This window comes from Apteryx mantelli, chromosome 22 (genome assembly GCF_036417845.1).
Source record: "Apteryx mantelli isolate bAptMan1 chromosome 22, bAptMan1.hap1, whole genome shotgun sequence".
Lineage (NCBI taxonomy): Eukaryota > Metazoa > Chordata > Aves > Apterygiformes > Apterygidae > Apteryx > Apteryx mantelli.
Window position 1 is genome coordinate 11258056 of NC_089999.1, and position 21516 is coordinate 11279571.

The 21516-nt window shown below is 39.9% G+C and overlaps 2 protein-coding genes across 7 annotated transcripts in view; one reads left to right on the plus strand and one right to left on the minus strand.

Annotated features, from left to right (window-relative positions):
* The window catches only part of PPM1E (protein phosphatase, Mg2+/Mn2+ dependent 1E), a 68725-nt gene extending 65803 nt beyond the window's left edge, over positions 1–2922 (plus strand). The window contains exons 5-7 of the mRNA XM_067309574.1: positions 436–579; positions 906–999; positions 1264–2922. Coding sequence (XP_067165675.1) covers positions 436–579; positions 906–999; positions 1264–2336 — 1311 coding nt within the window. The 3' untranslated portion in view covers positions 2337–2922. The remainder of the gene's footprint in view (positions 1–435; positions 580–905; positions 1000–1263) is intronic.
* Positions 2923–6419: 3497 nt separating this feature from the next.
* Positions 6420–21516, minus strand: part of TRIM37 (tripartite motif containing 37) — a 32034-nt gene continuing 16937 nt past the window's right edge. For 2 of the 6 annotated variants that reach the window (XM_067309774.1, XM_067309776.1), the window contains exons 14-25: positions 21166–21280; positions 20734–20943; positions 20194–20330; positions 19384–19493; positions 17842–18042; positions 15322–15633; positions 13371–13499; positions 12214–12400; positions 11363–11481; positions 9593–9745; positions 8689–8773; positions 6420–8235 (exon numbers count right to left, since the gene is read on the minus strand). In XM_067309774.1, coding sequence (XP_067165875.1) covers positions 8232–8235; positions 8689–8773; positions 9593–9745; positions 11363–11481; positions 12214–12400; positions 13371–13499; positions 15322–15633; positions 17842–18042; positions 19384–19493; positions 20194–20330; positions 20734–20943; positions 21166–21280 — 1762 coding nt within the window. In that variant the 3' untranslated portion in view covers positions 6420–8231. The other 4 variants (XM_067309775.1, XM_067309779.1, XR_010886221.1 and 1 more) reach the window with 4 other exon arrangements.

Consider the following 21516-nt stretch of genomic DNA (forward strand, 5'->3'; position numbering starts at 1 on the left):
CTCTTAGGCCTCCTAAACCTATGCGAGGGCTGAGTATGTGTCGGCAACTCAAGATGCTTACAAATAAATCCCCCTCCAAGATCATTAACATGTATTCATTTCTATCAACAGATAGGAAACAGGCACAGATAATCAATTAAAACAGTAGTACAGCAGTTCACTAGCAGAGCCCAGCATCCGAAAATGTGATTCCGGTTCAAGGGAAATTACAGGACAAAATCAATGACTTGTATTTAGTGAGGCTGGTTTGGAAGGGCTGTTACTGAACAGTCGTAACTGGAAGAAAAATGCTGCCTGTCTGCCTCCTGGAACAGCCTGTGTATTAGAATGTCAACATGTTCTGACCTTGAGTTAAGTAGGAAAATGCTTTGGAACAGTTATTTGCTTATTTAAAACTTCAGGTGTTTCCTCTTCCTCCCCCCCCCCTCCATCCAGAGCCTGCGCTGTGGAACCACTGGGGTGGTGACTTTCATCCGAGGAAATATGTTACATGTGGCTTGGCTTGGGGACTCCCAGGTCATGCTTGTGAGGAGAGGCCAAGCTGTGGAACTGATGAAACCCCACAAACCGGACAGAGAGGTGAGAATGGCCTGTTTTAAATACACCCGGGTAGTGTTTACCATCAAAGTTGACTAGTATCAGCTTTATACGGGGTTCTTGGACATTGAGTGCTGGCTTGCCCACGTCTCTTGGCTGAGAGATAGAGCTGAGCATGCTTTAGTTATTCTGGCTGGTTCAGATCTAAGTATGAATTTGTGTGCAAATGTTTTGTTCTCATTTGATGGGGCTTGCAGGCTCCGGGATGCTGTGTCTGTGAAACACCAAATATTTATTTAAGTGTTCAGAGTGTGGCGGCAGCACTAAACATTCTGTCCAAACAACTCTTGTGTTGCCTTGCTGTTCAGGATGAGAAGAAGCGCATTGAGGCACTTGGTGGCTGTGTGGTCTGGTTTGGAGCCTGGAGGGTGAACGGGAGCCTGTCGGTCTCCAGAGCTATTGGTAAGAATGGACTTTAATTCCTTTCTCCTCCTTGTTTTTCCTTTTAATTGAAACTTTCACTTTCTACTGATCAAAATTTGAAACACGGCTGAAAATGGAATGGTGAACAATGACCTCTATCTTTTCGTTACATTTTGAGGGGCTGCTACAAATAATTTCTTTACTTTGGGGAAGAGGCTCCGTGCTGTGTTAATAAAAGGGCTCCCAGATGCTGCAACTGCAAACCCAAAGTCTTGTATATCTTTGTGTTCTGTCTTTCCCCAGGGGATGCTGAGCACAAGCCATATATCTGTGGGGATGCAGACTCTGCCTCCACTGTGCTAGATGGCTCTGAAGACTACCTCATTTTAGCCTGTGATGGCTTCTATGACACAGTCAATCCCGATGAGGCAGTGAAGGTGGTGGCTGACCATCTAAAGGAGAATAATGGGGACAGCAGCATGGTAGCACATAAATTAGTGGCATCCGCTCGGGATGCTGGTTCCAGTGACAACATTACTGTCATTGTGGTATTTCTCAGGGACATGAATGCAGCAGTCAATGTTAGTGAGGAATCGGACTGGACAGAGAATTCTTTCCAAGGTGGGCAAGAAGACAGTGGGGAAGATAAGGAAAACCACGGAGACTGCAAACGGCCGTGGCCCCAACACCAGTGCTCAGCACCTGCAGATCTAGGGTATGAAGGACGAGTGGATTCCTTTACTGATAGAACTAGCCTAAGCATAGGGTCCGATATTAACCTGTTTGATGATCAAGGCTATTTAGACCTGACAAACACAGAAACAAGTGAACCTAAGAGTGCCAAATATTTGCCACCAATTCAAGTGTTTAGTCCTGGCATACCAAAGAGTGTGAATTTGATTAATGATTTAACAGTGAAGAACAAATCACCAGAGAGCACCACATCATCAGTCTATGGACAAAGTGACCCCAGGGAGTACAACGCTCCTCTTAGTTTGGGTTCTGCAGGGCAAAACATCTACAGGGTGGAGGGTTTCTCCCCCAAATTTTTGGGGCTGGAAGATGAACAGTTCAAATCCTTGGGGAAACGAGCTTCTGCATTTCCTCACTTGTGTTTCTGTAATGGGAAGAGGCGACGAGGAGCCAGGTTCAAACCAAAGTTTCGCACGCTGCTCTTGGCTCATGAGCCTTCCCATATAGAAGGATCGAGTCTGTCCTTGCCTGTCCGAGGCCGCAGTAACACGAGGTTGTTGGTAAGACACTCCCCGTGGTGGAGGCTGGCTAGTCATAAAGCTTACAGTGAGAGCATGTTTTTGATGCGAAGACAAAGTAATTGTATACCAGATTCATACCTTCATCAATGCTGTAAAATTTAACTGTCTCCCTTGTGTTCCCCCTTAGGTACCTAAAACAGACATTCCCAAAATAAAACTGGCATCATCAGAAAGTGAAAAAAGGTGGGCATTTCAGAACCGCGTGTATTACAATCCCCCGCAAAGCTCGAATCATGTGTAAATAGATCTAGGAATTAACAAATGTAGTTGTTTCAATCTCAATAAAATTTGCTGGTGGTGCCACCTTAAGCAATGCCACAGCCACCCAACCACCTGCACACATAAGTATTAGTCACATCCACTAGTGAAAGCCGACTAGTTGGTTCACATGAATAGACACTGTTAGGGAACAGTCTTTAAAAATGCAGAAAGTTGAACCTGCCTAAGTCTATGGAGCAATATTTAAAGAAAGATTCTGCTTTAGAACAGCCAAATTTTTTAGAGTGGGGGGAAGTTTCCATAGAAGTCCAGGTTGTGGGATTTTTTTTATGTTTTACTTTCAGTTTATTTCAGGCTAATATTAAGATGAATTAGAAAATTACATCCACTTTGCAGGTAAAAGACTAAAAGCCATACAGGATTTTACCAGGTAACTTAGGAACGGACAAACTAAGCTTCTGTTACTCTGTTCTCAGACTCTCATTGAGGTACATACTCATAATTTACTTATTTTTTCATGTAACATAAAATGTGGAATATGAAGAAAACTGTTTTTTGTAGTTTAAAAAAAAAAATTATTTCCTATGGCTAGAGTTGCAGTGTACAGGGATTTCGTATCTCTCTGGTGCTTTTAGTGGCATTTTTCTTGTTTGTCAGTTTAGAAAACTGTTTTCAATTAATTAGTTTTAATCTAACATGATTGTGCTTAATGCTTCAAGCCAACCTCTTTCCACCATAACTTCATCTCAGGTCTTTAAAGAAACCAAGTCTGTGGAGATGTTCAGTACAATACTACTGTCACTAAACCAGTCAAACCGGAGAACTGCTTGCTAGGAATAATGAGCAATTTGGTGAGCTGTTTGTTTTGGGTAAGGATTTCTAGGTGGCAAAGGCATAATTTAAAATAAAGTTGTAGTGTCAAGGATGGTAAGATGCTGCCTCTGTAGTAGCATTATTACTGCATTTTGGTCTTTTCCAGAACGTCTAAAAATGGATGCAAGGCTGCTAGAGCAATCCAAAGTGAATGGGAATGCCGCGGATGCAGATGAGCAGGGGATGTGCTTTGGGTTTAGTGGGGATGGTAAAATTCACTGACAGTCCAGAGCTTTGTTTTAGTTAAACTTGGATTTGTAAAGAAAAGTGAGAAATGTCAGCTGCCCTTTATTTTGACAAGCGGAGCATTATTTAACAAACAAAACCAGGCACACACACACGCACAGTACCCACCAGCTTCTCCCTACTCTTGGGGGGATGTTAACCTCTTAAAGGAACATTAGAACTTAAGTAGACTATTCCCATCGGATAGACCAGTCAGCTCCACTAAATACACATCCTATTACTATTATTTGTTACAATATGGCATTTGGAAGAGTATGAATACAATAATTCTTCACAGGCATTTATTGTACCATTCATATCATTTTAGCAGTAACAATTTAATATCAGTATTAGTATGTAGCTAGAATTCGCAAAGTATTTTAATATTAAGTAGTCAGGAGTTTATTCAACATAACGAGTGATGGCAAGGTTTGAATTCTGCCAATTTCTGCTTCTCCTCATCTTTGATGCACTATTTTAAAAGCAATTTGATTGATGAATAGCAAAAGGCTTTGTGAGTAACCAGGAGTTGAAGTGTGGCTTTAGATTCCTTTGATCTTTTTGAGACTTTTTTTTTTAATCTTTTGGGATCATTGGCTCTTACCTGTCATCTTATTAAGCCTTAGCTGTTGTCAACACTCTTTAGATGCAGCATACGCTCCAAGTCAGATTTACTAAGGAAATTTGAGAAATCGTGAAACAGTAAAATATGCAACTCTGGGGCATCTCTGCGGTGCCTTTATTTTAAATTATTCACAGTAATAATGATACATTGAAAGTCCATCTTCTAGTTGATAGTCATGCTTCTGAAAGAAAGGTGGTGGAAGTGCAATTCTTTGTATGAGTAAATAAGAATGAAAAATGTTATGGATGATAAACTTCTTCCCAGGCTGCAGGAATAGTTGAAGAGCACTGGACTGCATGTGTGCTGTTTTGGGAAGGATATAGCTTTTTAGGTGTGGATTCGTAAATGATAATTCTGGTACTCATAACATTTATCTTGCTAGGAGAAAAATTTACCATCGTAGTTCCAGTGTGGTCAGGTAAAATACTGTATAGATAGCAAGTGTTCATTTCTTCACTAAACGCATATTTATAGAGTAGATAGGAACCATTTGTAAGGTAAGTCCTTTAAAGTTCTATACTATTAAAAGTAGTGGTTATTGGTCTGATATATGCTGCTCTTGATTCTACACACTAGACAAAAAAGCAGTGCTTTGTGAAATGCAGTGTTTTCTCTTAATGCCACTGGTGATAGGAAGTAGTTCTCTTCAGTTCAAGATCCTGTGCCCTTATTTGCTGCTTGCTAACGTAAGCAATAATACCCCTCTAATGGTATCTAAATGTTCTGTATCTTGTACTTTTATTGTCTATCTGGTGACAATGTAAAAATATTAGGCTAATATAAAAGTATCTAATTGTATTTATTGTTGATACTGAGATTCAGTCTGTGACCTGTGTTTTGTATTTTTATTGTGTATCTTAGTGGTGGTGAAATTTGTATAACAAATCTTTCCAATAAAGAGCTGAAGTATCCCTTTTTCAAGTTAACACAACCCGCATCAGTTTCAGTTTACGTGTTAAACGTGTTTGCAGAAGTAGGAGGTAGGTAGTGAAAACTTTTTCTTTTTTTTAATTGTGTTGGTTTTGAGAAACGGACTTCAGGCTGTTTGTCTGAAGCTGCTCAAAACTTGCTCGTAAGCTATTCACTGTGAGTAGTAGAGGGATTCATTCAATCCCACTCTAATAGTTTCCTGTGTACACTTTTTAAATGTGCAACTCTGAGGAACGTCTGCGTTGCAGAGAGCAGTATAGCACCAGACCAGGGAGCTGTTAACCCATTTCAATTTGCACTAAAGGTGGGTGGAAACACATGTATATAACTTTTCTTTACCTACAAGTGCCATCAATTGTCCTTGCAAGTTAAAATCATTCAGTATTTAATTTAGATTGCATTGCAACACTGAAGGACAATGTCTAAGCAGACTTTAGCTTATGCCACATTTATAGTGGTACATCGTCATAGAAACTCCACTCTGTTTTTGGAACGCTGTGTGTCAGTGGGAAATGCGTTGTCCTACGGGCAGAGAGGATGAGGCATAGAGTTCTGTGTTTATAGACAGGACTGCTGTAGTTGAGGTCCACTATCTTTTCACTAAAGACACCCTACCCTGGCAGTGTTCTGCTAAAAAAAAAAAAGAAAAAAAAAAGAAAAAAAAAGAGAGAGAGAGAAAGATTGATCTAAATTAGTGGCTGTTTCAGCACAATTTATTCACTCAGCACTAGTCACATAGACAAAGCCATTGAAGGGGGATACTGCAGCTTTGTTCATGCCTATAATTTAGGGCAATCTTTCTTTAATTCATATCCTCCTTGCAACAGGAACAAGACTTTCTACCCTTGTATCACGTGCAATAAGTAATAATGAAGCAACCTCTGACTTAAATGTTCCTATCCTTTTCCAGTCACTGTTAATCAGATGATCGCACTATACTTGCCAGCATTAAAACTAAAGAAAAAAACTCCCACCTATGAGGGTTTAGTACAACTCTTGTATGTCATAACTGCATTTTGTTAGGCTGTTTTTTTTTCTCTCCTGTACTCTACAAGATATTTTGAAACAAGAATAGCAAAAGTTGGCTGAGATCATCCTGAGTACTTCTATTCCTAAATGAGTACTTATGTAGATAGCCAGGTGTGTTGTCGGTTGCTACACTGGGTGCTCCTGTTAAAATATCTGTATTATCTTGTTCATGAAACTAACATTCTTTATGAAATGAATAAATTAAAGCTAATCATTTAACAGTGTTGGGACTTTTCCATTTGCAACCTTGTTCTACAGTTCATATATGACTTTAGTTATAATCATGTATTAGCCATCCATATTTTATTTATGAAAGCTGTTTATACAGAAACTGTTGAAGTTTTACCAATATCTTAATAAAACAGTAATTTAAAACATATTTCAGATATTCTGTTTATTTATAAGCTAAAAATGATAGCAACCACCATCTGTATTAAGTGTCTTTCTGTGATGAAAGCAGATTTCCTCTGCTTGATGCATAACAGAGGACATGACTCTGGTATGGAGCTGTACGATACCTGTGTAGTTACTGCTAACTTTTTCATCAGTAGAGCTGGGGAATACAAAGGCCCACTACAGCCCTTGTATGATCTACTTTACAGTCAGAAAAGGAACTTGCTGCTATGGCTTTGTTGCTTTTAGGACCAGTTTCAGTATAAGTTAATGGAAATTAGGCTTCCAAGCCTGTTTACCTACATCTTGTTTAAAAAATGGCAGTGTATAATTTCTTCATAAGGTAAGCAAAGCATGATGTTACCTGCTCTTCTTGTCCCTGCAAAGGTTGGACACTAAACTCAGAGTAGGTAATGATGATGTGACTAATTAAAATAATTTCCTTCAGTTTGGGCCTCATATTAAGAGTAAAGCAGCTGCAAGCGTTGAAGAGGCAGGTCTCTGATTACTGCTAATGGAGCTGTGTATAATAATCAACATGCAGTCCTGTAAAACAGTAAACACTCACAATTCAGTATCATAATGTGCAGCTTGCCATAAACCGTCTTTACTACTCATCAGCTGGAACATTTGTGTGCAAGCCAGATTAGACCTGCATCTCATTCCTTTATGTAACATATTTCTGTATTTCTTGGCTAAAGAACCAACCTATGGGTAGAAGCTGGGGATCCTCCTTGATTCCTATCTGAATGTACACTAGTTAAGCATTTGGTCTATCATCTGCTACTAAAGTAGCTTTAAAAATCCCAGATGGATTTAAGCCATTTCACTGAATAAAGGCAATGTATTCTGGCAGGAGAAAATTCTTCTATAAGCAGTCAGGCATTACAGCAATTCAGTACTGAAGACTAAGTCAAGCTTGGTAGTAGTGTACTACTTACCCAAACAGGCATTCACTAGCATTTTACTTATTTACACATGAACGTCTAAAATTTCACACCAGCTTTCACCATTCATTTTATTAACAAAGTGCAAACCGTTTTAAACTATGAGTTGTACAGCACTTACTTACACTGTGGAACATTCATACAAAAATGAACTTAAGTACAGTCAGCTGAGACAAGGACAACTATCAGTTACAGTTATTCATGCTTTTTCAATAACCAGCTATTCAGCTTTCATCATAGCTTCAACAAGTAGTTTAGCAGCTCAAAATGCAATGCACAGTGGCAAAAAGTTTGGCAATGTGTTCAGTTGGTCCACATTACAGACTGAGGAAAACAACTTTCGTGCCAACTGCTTTATCCCAACTTTCAAACCATCGCATCTGTGGGATTCAGCAGTCTTATACAATCAGCTCATAGCATTAAAATTAGGACATTCACACATTCTCTGCTATTCCCATGACATAATAGGACAAACATCTTGAAATAGGGCTGCAGCACCTTCTGGACATTTTTTCAGAGCATGTGCATCTGAGCCTGGCAGAGCCGGCAGGAATGCAGCCTTTCCTATCAGGCTTTCAAAGGTCACTTTGCCCTAGTAACAGGTTAAAGATGACTGTAGCAGTACTGCACAATGGTCCTTGACAGAATGGAGTGTGCACACAACCAAAAACAGCAGCCTCGGACTAAGCTCCAGCGAACAGTGTGCCTCTTCCCAGGAGCACAAGCCGGCCAGTCTTCAGGCACCAAGCCAGTTCTCTATCTGCTCCAAAGAAAGTCAGCTTTCATTGAAAACCCTCGCGTTAGGACAGCTTTATGGCTTCAAGCAGATATAACCCTGACATTTAAAATTTTAGGCCAGCTACGTAAATCCAAACAAGAGCTTTCTATTAATGATTACATGAGCATGCAAACCTCAACCAGTCCTTCAGCATTGTGTAATTTCTAAAAGTGCCTTAAAATTTCAGAAAATTCAATGCTCTTGAAGGTGCACATTAGCCACAAAGAAGTAGACCGGGCGCTCACCTGTCTATCTGCCACAAGTCTCCTGGTGCAAATTGCCACACACATTAGACTGTACAAACACCCATCTGCCTGCTCTCAGTCAGGTAAAAGGTTCCTTTCATATCTCCAACTCGAGGAGCAGTAAGGGAAATTTGCATCTCTGGGGTTACAGTCATCTCAGACCCTAGCTAAGACAAACATTTAAAATTACCTGGTGCTGTCTTCTCCAGTAACAAAGCTGAGATCATCAGGACCTACTTGATCACCCTCTGGAAATACTGAGCACCGCTCTAAGGCTGAAAAAACAAACACACACACACACACACACAATAACCTTTACCAGGTAAACATCCAAAACAGAGCAAGTTAAAAGTTCGTCACCTGCAAGCCCCACTTGTGTTGTACTTCACTCCTCACATACGGATATACAATACGCTTGACTCTGAAATAAGACTGCTCTAGGATTTTTAAATTAAGATACTTAGTCCAGCAGAGAAATAAGTGATTTTTTCATTTTTCTGACGAGTTATGAAGTTTTTGCTTAGTGTCTGCAGCAAGCACTAAACAGCAAGCAAATCACTGAGCTGAGTTGTTAGGCCATCCTGCTAATGCAGCACGGGACAGTTATTCAGGCCAAAAGTTAACTTCATCCAGCAACAGCTGTCACCTTCAAGCTTTTACCTTGATCAAAAGGTTAAACCTTTTCAAAAGGAACATAAAATGAGTTTTTAAAATTAAACTGAAGTGCTCAAAGCACATTCCTGTCAATTAAGATGCAACTAAGGCAGTGGTTACCTCCCTAAAGTTAGCCTACTTACAGTGCAGATTCAGGTACACAGGGAGTTCCGATTCAGAAGAACAAGAGCAATGGGTTTTCCAACATCTCCTCTGGGAGACTATCCTAAACTGACTTCTCAAGGCTAGAAAGAGTTCCCTCTCGTGTTTTGATCTATTTTTAATTAGAAACCCAAGAGAAGAGTTCCAGATCTCATTGGTTCTTGGTTGAGTTTTAATACCTATCATTTGTAGTCTCAGCCTTGGCAATATTCTATATTCATGAGAGCAATGAGGCAAGCCTGAAGCGTTTGGAAACGTGCTCACACAATCGATTCTACCTTCACTTGAGGACTGGACAGAGAAGGCATGGTTAAATCCCTCTGAGGTGGAGGTGGCATCCTCCTGCTCTTCATTTTCTGTGTCACATTCAATGTCACTGTCACTGCTCATTCCTGGTAGGAGATGAAGGACATGCTTCTGACATATCCCAGCTGCAAAAAAAAACAAACCAAAACAAAAAAACCCCCGCAAAGCAAAAATTAGGGCAGCAAGATCTGTGTAGCTCAATTGTTCAACTTTTTCCAATTGAAGAGTTACCAATACCAAATACCAAAAGCTGGCAGGAGAACAAGAGAGAAGGAGCACATTTAGAGCTAAATGTATTTACCAAAGCACTAAGGAATTCGACAGAACATTCAGTCTAATTTTGCCATGCAGCTCAGCTCCAGAGGAGTAGTTCCAACTATTCTGAGTGTGAACTTGGGTATCTGCAGTTTCTTCCTGCTTGAGCTGCACTCCTCAGCCAGCCGCTCAGCCTACCTCTACAAGTAGGGCAGAAAATAAAGTTAAAGGAGGGCTTTTTCAACAGGTCATGGGACCCTTTAAGCAGACGTACCTGCCAGATCCTTCAAGCTGCAATATTCTGTTAAGTCTCACACTTAAACAGAACATGTTTTTCCTACAAAAAGTAACTATAGCTGTAGTGAATCAAGGCAGCTTCTTTTGTTCTGTCAGAACTCAAGTGTGCATCAACACCAGTCAAAAATTCACCCATTTGCACAGTTTGGTGGGTGACTGAAAGGATTTGCTCTGTTCTTTTATTTCCTACGAGCTGACAGTCATTGCTGAAAGAAAGCAAGTGGCTAAGTGAGATGCCAACTCTACTACAGTTTTTCTTCTCTGAAAGGAAAAGAATTGTAATATTTGTTTCCTGGGGTTTTTAACAATGAAGTATTTCAGTTCTTAAACCATTTTCCTATTAGGCTCTCTGCTATAACAGGAGAACTGCAGGAGCACATCATGATCACGCTGCAGTGACTAAGAGCAGAAATTCAGTTTTGTCACTGAGAGACCTTCTGTAAATGCCAACTCCTACACAATACTGCACACTGCAGATAGAGATGGATGCTGGCACCTTAATATAGGCTTTGCGCTACAATTCAGTCATTGAAATTCAAATTAGTGCAGGGGTGGGAGGCAGGAGAGTTTTAGCAAGATAAGAAAAACTCTTCTACATGGACTTTCAAAAAGAAAGGCAGGAATATTTTTTTCCAGCCTGCAAAGGATGCAGGAAGGGAGGGGGGAAGTTTCCTCCAAGTCTCTAAGGAAACTGGCTTACGTACTGGCAAAGCCTGATACAAATGAGACATTAGAGAGATTTTAGTGCAGAAGTGGAGGTAGTTACCACTGTGGTTTGTCCCTGAAGGCAGAAGCTTTAAGAAAAGTCAAGGTCACTGACTATTACTTTAATTAGATAAGAAATTATTTTCAATGCCTCGCAACTGAAGAGTAAAACAAAGATGTGAAGTCCCATTAGAAGCAGAAAAAGCAACTAGCAGTCCCAAGAAAGAGATGGCCTCCTACAACACTATCTGCTAGGTCTTCAAATTCTTACTCTATCACAACATCACTATTTCTCCACAGATATCAGTGGGACAGAGAGATTCTCTCCTCACTATACTATAGCTGCCAAGTGTTACAACAAAGTTCAACAGCCATGGAAACAATTTTTTCTTCCTTCCCCACCAAGCTATTTCCATTACAGAAAGGGATGATCATAGACTGAAGTGTTGTAACACTACATTTACGATCTACAACGTTTGATTTACCTTCTTCCGCCCCAGCTGAAGCGCCTTCAGAAAGCATGCCCTGCAGTTCACCAGTTTCCGAGCTGTTCTCCAGATCAGCTGACTGTGTTCCTTCTGTACGACATCCTTTAGAATTTGATCTTAAGAATTTAGGAGATGCACAGAAAAGCTTATTAGAGATGTGGCTTTAAAATAGCTATGGAGACAACTCCTTTCAGTGCCACATCTAGTTTCACTCATTTTAAGTCTCTTGCATGTCCACTTAAATCCAGCTTTAATTAATTTAAAAAAGTTAAGATCTTAAAAAATAAAAAAAGACTAGAAAAAGACTGGAAAAGCTGATGATGAGTATTTTCCAAAGACGGTGAGAACTGCTATTCAGGGGAAAACAACAAAACAAAACAAACAAACAACAAAACCTGAGTACTCCATTGCTCTTTAGCTGCCTGTTGGCTACCTAAGCTATTTCAGAGTCATTATGAAAAGTAGAGTCACAGTGAAAAATACTCTCTTAAGGAGGAAATCAATAGTCATAACCTTTTTTTAAGGGAATATTTTGTAAGGAATAGTGGCAAAACAGGCAAAGGCTGCCTTTCAGATCTATATCCAACTATATCCACTGCTGATCAAAATTCAAAAACAACCCCAACCCCCACCACATAAAGGACTTGCAACCTAGTTATAAAGCCAAAAATTGATATCCAGAGGGAACAGCAACCAAGTAAACTTCAAAGTAATTTCTCTTCCTTGCTGCAAGCACCTGGCTTTAGTAGCTTGGTTATTTTCTTTCTAAATCAAGGGAACTGGGGGAGGAGAGAACAAGAGGGGGAAAAAAAAGAGCCAAACAAAAAAAAAAATCCCCAAACCCTTACCCTAGAGCTCCAACTTTTCTGGTCTTCTCTACAGCAGCTAAGCCATTTAAGCCAGAAACTCCCACGTCAGAATCCGAACCTTCACAAGGTCTTTCCTCGGGCTTCGGCAGTGCCTCAGAAGCATTACCGCTGCTCAGGGGCCTCGGAGAGCTATGCCTGCTGCTTGACTTAGAACTTCCCATGCCACCTGAGAAGACAGGAAGAGCAGCTCAAAGCACATTCAGTTTTATTTTATATGCTAAATATCCAGTTGTTTTGTATCACCAGTTAAGTTCCAAGTACGCATACGCACAAGCACACCTTCCCCACCCTCACTCTTAAAACCTCACATTTTTAAGTCACTGAGCAACAAATACCACTTTATATATGCTCCTGAACACACACACAGTCTCTGTTACAGCTGCCATTTCTGATGGGAGAGTCAGAAAAGTATAGATTAATCCTTCCCCATCTTGTGCAGTTGAAACGTATCTTCCAGTGATAGAGACACCCTCTTCACCAAGTCTAGAGTTAGGGGAAAAAAAAACAGTTGTTTGACTGCACGGAAGCAGCCTTTCTAGTCACAGAAAACAGTGAAACTAGGCACACAGCTTACTGTTTCCCTAGGTGCCTTCCTGTTGCATTCCAATATCTCACTCAGGCATTCTGCATCCGTTTAGCGTATGAGAAAACAGTTGTGACACCTGGTAACTTCTCTGAGCACTTAAATTTAGAGGGGCAAAATACCCATTCCTGTATTAGGTATTTAATTTCATTACCGCTCAAGGAAGTGCACTGTAAAACTCAGGAGCAGCAACACCATACAATTTTCATCACATGTTCCCTTTAAATCAAAACCACAATTTAAGCCTGGGTCAGTACACTGTATCTATCCCTTTTACCACAAATGTAGCTCCTGAAACATCTTTAGGAAGACCAGAAGTGACATACAATACATACTTTTATGTTCTGCTGGTAAGTCTACTGAGCAGCACTGCTCTACAGCAGATCAACTCTCAAAGATCTCCACAGGTACAATAATGCTAGCTGTACTCGAGAAAGGACCCAGGCAAGTTTCAGGGAAACTTCAGTCTGTTGCCAAGTAAAGGACTCCCTGAAAAGCTTTGTACAGACAGTAAGATGTATCACATCACATGTGCAAAGATGACCTTGTTTACCTTCAGCAGTTTGACCATCTCCCTTTGAACGAAGATTACCATCCCCGCAGTCCACAGCTCTTCGTAGAGACAGACTACCTGCTGCTCCAGACCGAAGAGGTTTGGGTGAATTACTTTTCTTACTTGCAGCTGCAAAAATATTTTAAGATGTGACAAGTGTTCAAACTGCTGCAGCATTCTGTCTTCATGCTTGTTTTAAGTGAAGTTAAGCTATATGAGCTACTTTTTCTCTTTTGGACACCAAATTAGTCTCATTCCTCACTAACTCGCAGTCCTGCACAAAACTCCTTCCACACCCTTCCTATCAAAGATGCAGGCTAGAGAAAAGGAGCTTAACTAGTTAGGGTCACTGTCAAGACTACACAAGTAATGCACACACGTCATACAGTAAGAGATCCTTCAGGAAGACATCATCCAGACAGCTTCAGCCATAGTTACACACGCATTTCAGACACAGGGTAGGAGACTTTTGAGTAACTGTCCACTGGAGCCAGGACTACACCTCTTCATACTCCAGCATGAAAGTATAAAGGCTAAGGATATTCAAAACCATCCCTCAGCTCTTAAATTCAAAGTCCAACGTAACACAGGACTTCTAAAAGCAAGGGTGGAAGGCATGGGACCTGCACTGTTTACAGCTTCCCAAATTAACCATTATGTGAGCAGTGTGGATCCTGCCACAGAAACTCCTCTAGGTAGAGGAATGGAGAAGCGGTAACTGGAACAGCAAAACAGTAAGTTCTGCTGTCACCTCACCCCATAAAATTGGCAGATCTAGGCTGCAACGCGAGAGTCAGAAGATGGCTCCTGTTTTATATGACACCACTGTATGTTCCTCTAGTTCTGGTGCAGACTCAGGAGGCTGCCCAGTGCCTTAGTAACCTTTGAGGATGAGGGATTTATCCACACAACACAAAAACTAGCACTTCCAATGAACTCCCATGAACTTCCTAGGGAATGATCCCTAGGACTTCCAATGGACTTAATCCTTCCTGGTTTATTGATGGCACCATTCAAGGTTCCAAACTTTAAATACGCAATTATTTTTCCTCTAAATGTGCACCATCAGAGAAGAAATTCTCTGTTTTATGAAAGTGATGAAAAGCAAAGTAGGCCTTTGCTGGAGTTGCAAAAGCCTTGTTTTGGAGGTGCATATTGAAGGGGACGCAGAGGAAGAAAAAACCCTATTCTTATCAGTTCTTCAGTCCACAATAGATTTCTTACTCATCTTGATTCCAAAAAGGCAAGCAATAACTTGAATCAAAACACAGAAGGCTGGAGAAGCATCTCCCCAGGCAACAGGGAAGCAAGGGAGGACTGAATCATTTGTGCCTTTATTCAGGAGCATAAGCAACAAAGGGCACTTGCACAACCTTGAAACTGGTATTCGAAAGATTCCACACTGGCTTAACAGTTCTGCTACCGGGACTCTTGGTGATAGTATTTGAAGAGACTGAGACATTGGCATTGCTTTGAAAGAAGTCACCTTTCAATAGGCAAAGTCTCTCCTAGGAGAACCTTGGTTTGCTTGAATTTCAGCAAGATTTCAAATTACTAAAATATGGTAAATCTGGAATTCTTTAATTTTGTTCACTGGCAAGCATCATTAAGCTTCGCAGATGAGCCGCATCTAGAGTGGCAGTCAAAAATAAACGACCTTCAGCTAGGATTGGTTCGATTTTGGATTAAACTCAGCAGGCTTCAAAACATTCTCACTACATTAGGCGTGCTACTGGTTGTGGAGCAAAAATTGTGGTGCTTTTGCTGGAAAAGGCTGAAATGAGTTTCAAAAAACATTTACTTATTCAAAGATTTTATATTTCTGGATTCTTACAGCTGAATTTGAATATGAGCAAAGAGGTCTATTTCCAGATGCCTGGATATATAATCCATTTACACAACTGATATCTGTAAGAGTGACATTTAAATCCCCCCTTCTCTACACACTTACAATTCCTTATGTAACAACTTGTAACCGAAGACTTTGTCAGTAGTTCCATTCCTATTTCTTGTAACTTGCTGCAGCTTTCTGTTCCACAGGCAGCTAAAGCACCCTGCTCAACAGAGAAGAAGCTGGGTTGTCCATCACCTGTGCCAGCATTGCTGCTTCTTACTTCTGACAGTTGGTTTTTTACATCAGACATTTTGCTTCGGACTTCAGCCATCTGAGTTTTCAGTCTCTTCAGCATCTTCAAGTCAGGGGGCACACGCCACATTGCCTGATGTCTCCGCTGATCTCGATCTTTCAGAGAATACGATGATGCTTTACCAAAGGAAAAGTTGAAGAACACAGCAACTAAGTAAAATTGATCTCAAATAAAACTGCACATCTATTTTTAAACAGCTGTAAGAAAATTCTATCTTTTGCCCTGTTATAAAAATGTGGGATAGAGACACATTCCCCTGTACTAGTATGGCACCACAATATTTAGGTTGCAAGTACTGCAGAGCCACTGAAACAGCCGATTTCCATTCTTTGCTTGCTATGGGAGAAGGGCCCAAAACCTGCTCTTTGGAAGAAACAAGACTTCTGATACTATTGCATCAATTCTGATAGATAAGTTACTCTATACTGCTAGACAAACTTAGGTTCATGAGTCTGGTCAATAGTTAAATATAAGTTTTCATAAAATCCTCATATAGCAAGCATTTCATGTTAACATGGAATCCAAAGAAATCTGAAACTAGAGAAGGAAATCTCTTGAGTATCTAACACCAGAAAATCAGGTCAAAGAGCTAATACCTGGGTAAGCCTATGTGCTGCTCAGGAAGTAGATCAACTTTGATGTCTATTCAAGTGTTACAGATTCTATAAACGCTTTACTGCAAATTCAGCTGGTTCAGAGCCGTAAATCCAAGTGGCTCTTAGAAACATTCACTTTAGGAGGTGAAGCTTGGCAAACTCCAAGTATAATAGAAGCTTCTCTTACTTGGATGAATAAGCTCTGGGAACAGTCAAATCTTAAGAGGACCTCAGCAAAACAGGTCATTTCAACTGTGCAGCCAGTAGCTAAAGATGACCAGGAACCCATTCAGCACACCAGTAAGCTTAATCTTGCTTGGGTAGCACAGCCCAAAATGCAACGCTCTCTCTTAAGGTCCTTCCATAGAGGCCTTTCCCAAGCAACCAAGCAAACAGAGCTGAAACCTACAGCTCATACGCTGCTTTCCCCTTTCTACTTACAGCACTGACCTCAATTTCTGGAAAGATGCATTATGTATAGCTGAAAATTCATCCGACTGTGCAACCTACCTGACTATTGCTGAAACTATTCATGTGACTAAGTTTAAAGATAATCACAAAGGAAACAAACAGTTTGGGCAAGTTCTTAGATTCCAATAATGCCGGTGTCATTGCAGTAGCAAAAGAAAGCATATATTTGTAACACATAGACCATTATTTCTGTTCTGATCTTTAAGTCACCAAATGGTCGTTTCAGAATGACCTGAAATAGGCTGTTGCGGTAGTGGGCCAGTTAGCTCCAAATGAATATTAACCATGGTAAATGTATTACTGATATTTAATTTTAATTCTTCACTAACAAAACAAGAGAAACACGTGACCTTCAATAATAATTGTGGGTACCAGAGTTGCCAGTTATCTTGCTTTTGCAGCACATGAAGTTAATTATTGTTCTAGCTTGATGATCCTGAGTAACAAATACTTTTCAGACTCTTTAGTTATTTAAATAGCATCACTATTCTTTTCACCTGCCATTCTGATCTGTTTTTCTTCCACAAGTGCTTACATAGCCTGTTTTTGAGCTGTTGTTCTTTATTTTTTTCCTGCCTTGAGCCTTCATTCCTTTCGCCCTCTGCTTGTTTTTCAAGCTTTACTACTAGATGAATTTTTCTAGTTCTGTTCTAAATGCCTTTTACCATATTCCCGGAATTATTTTCTTATTAGCATACACTGTGCTCCTAGTACTCTCAACCACTAAATGTACAAGTTGTGTGAAGTGAGAGGTATCACCGCTTTCTCAGCAGATAGCTGTTTTATGTTATTTTGTCTTTTAATAATAACCCCTTTCAACCCCTTTTCACTCATCTCCCACAGGGGCTTTTAAAGAAACTGCCTGAACTATATTACTACAATGTTGCTACACAAAATAGATAGTCAGTTCAGTCACATCCCCCCCAAAAGATGAGAAGCCCCTCACTGATGCACACTTCTGGTTTTAGCTGAGTCATCTGTAGTTTTCAAACTGAGGTCAACCATTAAGACACAGTGTGTTAGAGCAGGCGGCAGGATGCAACGTACTGACTAGCACAACTGAGGATGCGAAAGTCTAGCTCTCAGTGAAAAGGATTGCCTATCACCTGTTCTTCCTCTCTTGATATCTGCTTCTAACTCTGGGACTGCCTTCTCAGAGACATTTCCAAGCTGGAATCAAGTTATTTGGCATGTGACACACACACACAGGTTTTCCACAAAGGAAAGACATCAAACACTGGTTTTAAGCACAATTACCTCTGTTCTGCAGAAGGGAGGCAGGTGGACGTGGCTGAAGGCCCCAAAGATTTTCCATACCATTTCTGTCTTTTAAATCCAACAAGTGGATTAAAATTAAGGGATCTATATCTAATAAGCTGCTACTGGCTGCTGAGCCTAGGGTACTTCCTCCTCGCCTTGAAGATCTTCCACTTGCATTGGCGTAGCCATGGCTAGTACCTAAGGAAGAGTTATGGAGTTAAGGAAGAGCGTGCATGTACATAACATAGGTGATGCATTAAGCTCCAGTATCCTGCAAAAAAGAAAAAAGCTGAGTTCTTCATCTAGAGTAGGAATGAAAACATTCCAAGAAATTAACAAAACATCAGTATTACTTCATGGATTGATGGATTCTGAAAGCAGCCTAAAAGCAATCAGATACACTTCTAACTAAAAGCTTAAGCTAAAAAGCATCACAGAACAAAACCAAAGAATACTTCACTTCATGATTTTTTATGTAAATCACTTAGTACAAAGAGCATTTATTCTGAAGAGATGTACATAAGCATTCTAACTTCTTTTTATTAGGTTTAGGAGAGGTCTTCAGTTAAGTTCTGCTCTGTGCTACGATGTTCCTGTTACACAGTGGCAAAGACGCTTGAAAGATCAAGAGAATCTTCAAAGAAAATAGAACTGGGAGATTAAATCAGACAGCTTAGTAGAGCTCCCTTCCAACACACATAAGTGACACTGCTAACACTCCAACTAGAAAACACTGCAAGCAGGTAAATGCAAAAAGCTTCTCTTAAGTGAAGAGATTTAAAATACTGTGTTAGCTTTTAAAATGTAGTTAAAAATTACTCTTTAAAATCTCCTAAATAAATTATATGTCTGCAGCCACTGTACAGCTTCTTTAAACGATATGCTTCTGGAAGAAAACAGACATGTTCCTCAACTTCTTAACTCACAAGGAATTTTCAAGGAGACTTAAGTTGTGAAATACCAACTAAAAGCAAGTAAGGCAGTTAAGGGACTTTCAAGCACTAGCAGACTTCCACAATAGCATAAATGACAGTTCTCGTCTCATTTGTGGTTACCTATGTCATAAATGGAACAAAAAAATAGATTTGTTTCAGAATCCTGAGAAATAGATTAACCTCTGGCTGAAAATTTGGGCTCATCTCAAGACTGTAAGGGATCTTAGAGCACCTTTTCATTATTGCATTTAAAAACTGTTCCAACTTGACTTTTAATGATTTCACACTTCATTACCTCCACAAACTAGTCAGTCTAGTTTTGACTGGAACGGAAGGGTTTTCAAAGAGGCAGAGAAGCTTCACTCCTAACTTATGTACTATTTTTAAATAAGTATGTCCAGAAGATCCTCCCCTCCCACCTTTTCTTCAGTTGAATCAATGAGATGTTTCCACTACAGTGCAATTATCAGTACGCACTACATGATGCAGCATTTCCAAAAATAGAAATGCCTGCAGAACACAGCTTGGCGATGCTTCCAAGAACAGGGGAAGGAATCCAGCAGCCTTTCGCATATATTGGAATTCTGAAGGCTGCTTTTCATACCTGATGCTCCAGGAGTAGCAGCAGCGGCAGCAGCAGCAGCAGCATCCTCCATGAGATCTCCTTCTTCCAACTCCATGTTATTACTATATTCTACATCATTTTCACCAGACCTTAGGAGATGATTGTGGTGGAAAAGGGGGAATACAGTTATTAGCTCCTGTCAGCTCCCGTTAAACATTATGGTATTTATCTTGAAAAAAACATGAAGCATTGTAGATAGAATTTTCTACATTCTAAACTACACAAATTAAACAAATTAAAGGGCATTAATTAAATGATTGACTCAAAGTGTCATACATTTCTAGACTGTAAAATCTGATCCTGCAAGCTTTTATAGTTGTATGTGTTACAACACATTTTAATGTTTTATTGAAGGTTCTAGGATTTGACAATATCTTAGCTACAAAGTTTAAATTCTCTAGGTTTAAGTAACTTATCGTCATTGTTATTACCTTCCTACTACTACACTACTTTCTAATACCAAAGCTCTATTTTGTTAAAATGTCAACTATTACAGAAACAGACTTCTTAATAGTGTTTTGGAAAAGAACCTTCACAGAGTATCACTCGTCAACGACAGAGTACAATACTAAATAAATCAAAGGATAGGAACTAGCTGCCTGAAAATTCAACGCTTGGTGTTAAACATATCACTACATACCGTTGCCAGTACAGGAAACATCCCTCACATCGCACTGAAATCCCCCACACAACATTACTGTGATATAGTGAATGAGTCAGTTTCCACCAGAGTACAATGACTATTCCCTGGGAGACAAGGTGATGAAAGCGTGTTTTGAAGTTACTCACATAGTTTCTTCATCAATATCATTTTCTTCAGTGTTACTAGTTGCTGTTGAACTTGCTGAAGAGCTGCTACCATCAAGGTGGTTTACTTCGTCTTCTCCAGCAAGATCTACATCCAGGTCACCATCAGAGAGTTCATGCTACAGTAATAACAGATTTTTATAGAAAGAAGCATTTCAATTGCACTTACATGCATTTACCAAAAGCTTTAAACAGAAACCCTCTCCTCCCAAAGGTGTCAAGATAGCACAGAGGACTTTGGGGGGGTCCAAAAGCACAATAGAAGCTGGCAACAAACAGAAGAATTGGATTTTTCAGCTTCAGCGGGAAAAGCTTTTCCTTGTGGGGGGATCAGCTAGCTCTGTTCTAGAACATCTCTCCTCAGGTCATCTCTTACTGCTGCTTCTCACATGTGTTATCTCCTGCTTCCACACAGAGAATAATAACTCTAATTCACAATTTGAAAGTTGACCTGTATTTCCACTGCTATCCTATCACAAAAAGTTACATAGAAACAAAGAGGCACGAAAAGATGATTCCTACGTTAAAGTCTTCATGCTGGATTTTCTCCTCATCACCATCTTTGCTATCTCGTACTCCTGGAGCAGCAACACTCTCAAGTAGTACTTCAGCACTTTGTCCAGATTTCTTCAATCTTGTTTCTGAACCATCATCATTCTGGGGACTAAGATGAGTGTCTGGAGGTGAAATGCCTCGTGATTTCTGGGTCCGGGAAAGTTCAATTGCAAGCCTCTTAAATATCAGAAGGACACAAAAGTATATATAGAAGACAACATTGGAGCCACATCATCATATAAAATCATTTTATTCGCATATATACTATTTTACTAATGTCAGTATTAAACTAACAGTAGCTATCCAAGTAAACACAATTATCAAATTGAACTTTGTAACCTGAGATTGGTCAGTAAAAGGTGAAATTGAAAATTTTACATCAATATACATCCCACTTACCTCTTTAAGGTTATTTATTTGTTGGATATAACTTGTCTGAGCCGCTTCCAACTGAGCAATGTACCAGTGTTGATCACGACACTTTTGGAAGAAGGTCGGTGAGCGCACTTGGAACCTTCAAAGCAAAATTTGAGAAGTTTCAGTTTTGTTCTGCAGAGTTTGAAAAGCCCTGCATAAAAAACATCATACAACATGAAATATAGTAATAAAGTAAACTTAGACAATGAGTACTTCTACATACTAAGTATCTCGATTGCACTGAATGGTAATAGCAAACGTTTTGTAGGAGAGGCAACTATAGGAGAAGTAGTTATTTTCACAAACTGCCACTAACAAAATTGACATGCTACA